Consider the following 2032-nt stretch of genomic DNA (forward strand, 5'->3'; position numbering starts at 1 on the left):
GAAAGCGCTACTTGTCTTCGACTGGTTCCTGTGGGACAGGCGGCTGAAGGCTCCCGAGGCCAGAGACCGCAGGGCTCCGAGCAAGAGGAAGAAGGGTGTTGTCTGGGGCTTGGGCTCAGTTTGGGGTGAGCTGTGACCAGGGATGGACCTCAGACCCGCAGGGGACAAGTGGGTGGGGGCACCTTCGGTGCTGAGGCCCCAGCTCTTTCCCCATTTACCCTCCACCGCAAAGATCTTCTCCTGCAGCTGCTTCTGGATGCTGCCCAGCGCCGCAAAAGTTGTTCACCCTTGAACACGTGGTCCCGCGCGGGCGCGGAGCCGATGGTGTCCAGCTCCTGCCTGGCGGCCCGTTCCTCGAAAGCGCCTCCCACCTGCACAGAGAGGCGGCTGAGGAGGAGCGCCCGCCTGCTGCCGCGGGCGGGGGGCGGGGGGCAGGTGCAGGCCGAGCCTGGGGGTCCGCAGGCGGAGCACGCACCCCGATGGCATAGCGGACGATGCCGGCTCTCTCGGCCTGGGGGATGACGTCGCTGTACTCGAGGGGGTCTCTGTACTTCTGTCCGTCCGTGATAACAATGAGGATCTTCTTGGCACTTTTGCGGGCCCCGTTCCTACTGTGAAATAGGTCCTTCCTGCCAGGGAGGAGAGGGAGATGGCTGCTGAGGGGGGCCGGCTCCGGGAGGAAATCCTCTGTGGTACCGGTAGCTCATCGGGAGGGCCGGGGAGTCCTGGCGCCCTAGGCTGTCAGGCGTGTGAAGAAACCCATTCAGCCCTTTTTGAAAACCATGCTGACAACGATCAGTAAGGCCAATAGCGAAGATTCTCAGGTCCCTGCTCCTAGAATTCCACCCGCGGTGGCGTCTCATGCCCAGGAGGCAGCGTGGTTGTGGGCGGGAGTTCTACGGGCGAGTTACCTCGGCTCTCTGAGCCTCCGCTTCTCTCCAGCAAGGTGAGAATGAGGACTGTGCCATAGCTGGTCTCCCAAGACGGCCCCAGGGAGCCCCACCCGATCCCCTTCCCATCTGAACCCGGCCTGGGACATGCTCTACTCGCCCGCATGCAGTGGAGGAGACACCAGGCCAGTTATGGGCCCAAAAAGCCTTGGTAGCTTTTGCCCCTTGGGGAGCCCTTGAACCCCATGAGAGAGGTCTAGCTCCCTGTTGGAGTGGCCACAAGGAGAGAGGCCCAGCCACCCTGGCCGAGCCCCGCCTTGCAGCCACGTGAGTGCCGGGCTCGTGTTCCAGCCTCAGGCGCCCCCTGACCAGCCCCACGAGGGACGGAGAGCCCTGTGTGACATGGCTGAGCCCCGGATCATGAAAATAATAATAAAAGAGCTGTAGTTTAAGCCACCAAAGTTGGGAGTCGTTCGGCAACAATAGATAATGGAGACAAATGGTATCCGGTAATTCTGAGCGGCCTCTAGGGAAGCGCTAACTCTATGGAGCTGCCACAAACCATTAACACTGTGGCCGTGTGCTCACATCCGTGCACATGTAACTCTGGAAACAGCCTTAGTCCAACACTAGGGAAGGTGTGTAGCACATGACCAGACCCCTGGAGAAGCACACCGACATTTCAGAGGAAAGCAGTAAAGGCTGTGGAGGCAGGTGGACGCGATCCGCACAGCAGACGGAAACAGTTTCCACCCGGTCGTGACCATGTGGAAGGTGTCGCACACAGACGAGGATGGGAGTCACACTGCTCTGCAGGTGGGATTCTGTTATCCGCTTGTACTTGTTTCCTCTTGTTGCAAAAAGCTGTGAGGGACCCCAGCCAGGTGGTTCAGTTGGTTGGAGCATCGTCCATACAGCAAAAAGGTTGTGGGTTCGATTCCCAGTCAGGACACATACCCAGGTTGCAGGGGTTTGATTCTGGTTGGGGTGCGAGTGGGAGGCAACCAATCAATGTCTCTCTCTCTCTCTCAAATCAATAAACCTATCCTCGGGTGAGGATTAAAAAAATAAAATTACAGTGGAGGCGTTTGGCTAGAGGGACAGTGGGTCCCCAATATTCCTTAAAGTACTGCCCTTTTGTC

At 58.8% G+C, this 2032-nt stretch overlaps 1 protein-coding gene across 1 annotated transcript in view; it reads right to left on the bottom strand.

Annotated features, from left to right (window-relative positions):
• The window catches only part of ITGAD (integrin subunit alpha D), a 21218-nt gene that overhangs the window by 15977 nt on the left and 3209 nt on the right, over window positions 1-2032 (bottom strand). Inside the window, 3 exon segments of the mRNA XM_023746056.1 lie at window positions 23-279; window positions 282-371; window positions 476-629. Coding sequence (XP_023601824.1) covers window positions 23-279; window positions 282-371; window positions 476-629 — 501 coding nt within the window.

This window comes from Myotis lucifugus, unplaced genomic scaffold (genome assembly GCF_000147115.1).
Source record: "Myotis lucifugus unplaced genomic scaffold, Myoluc2.0 scaffold_624, whole genome shotgun sequence".
In the NCBI taxonomy this organism is placed as follows: Eukaryota; Metazoa; Chordata; class Mammalia; order Chiroptera; family Vespertilionidae; genus Myotis; species Myotis lucifugus.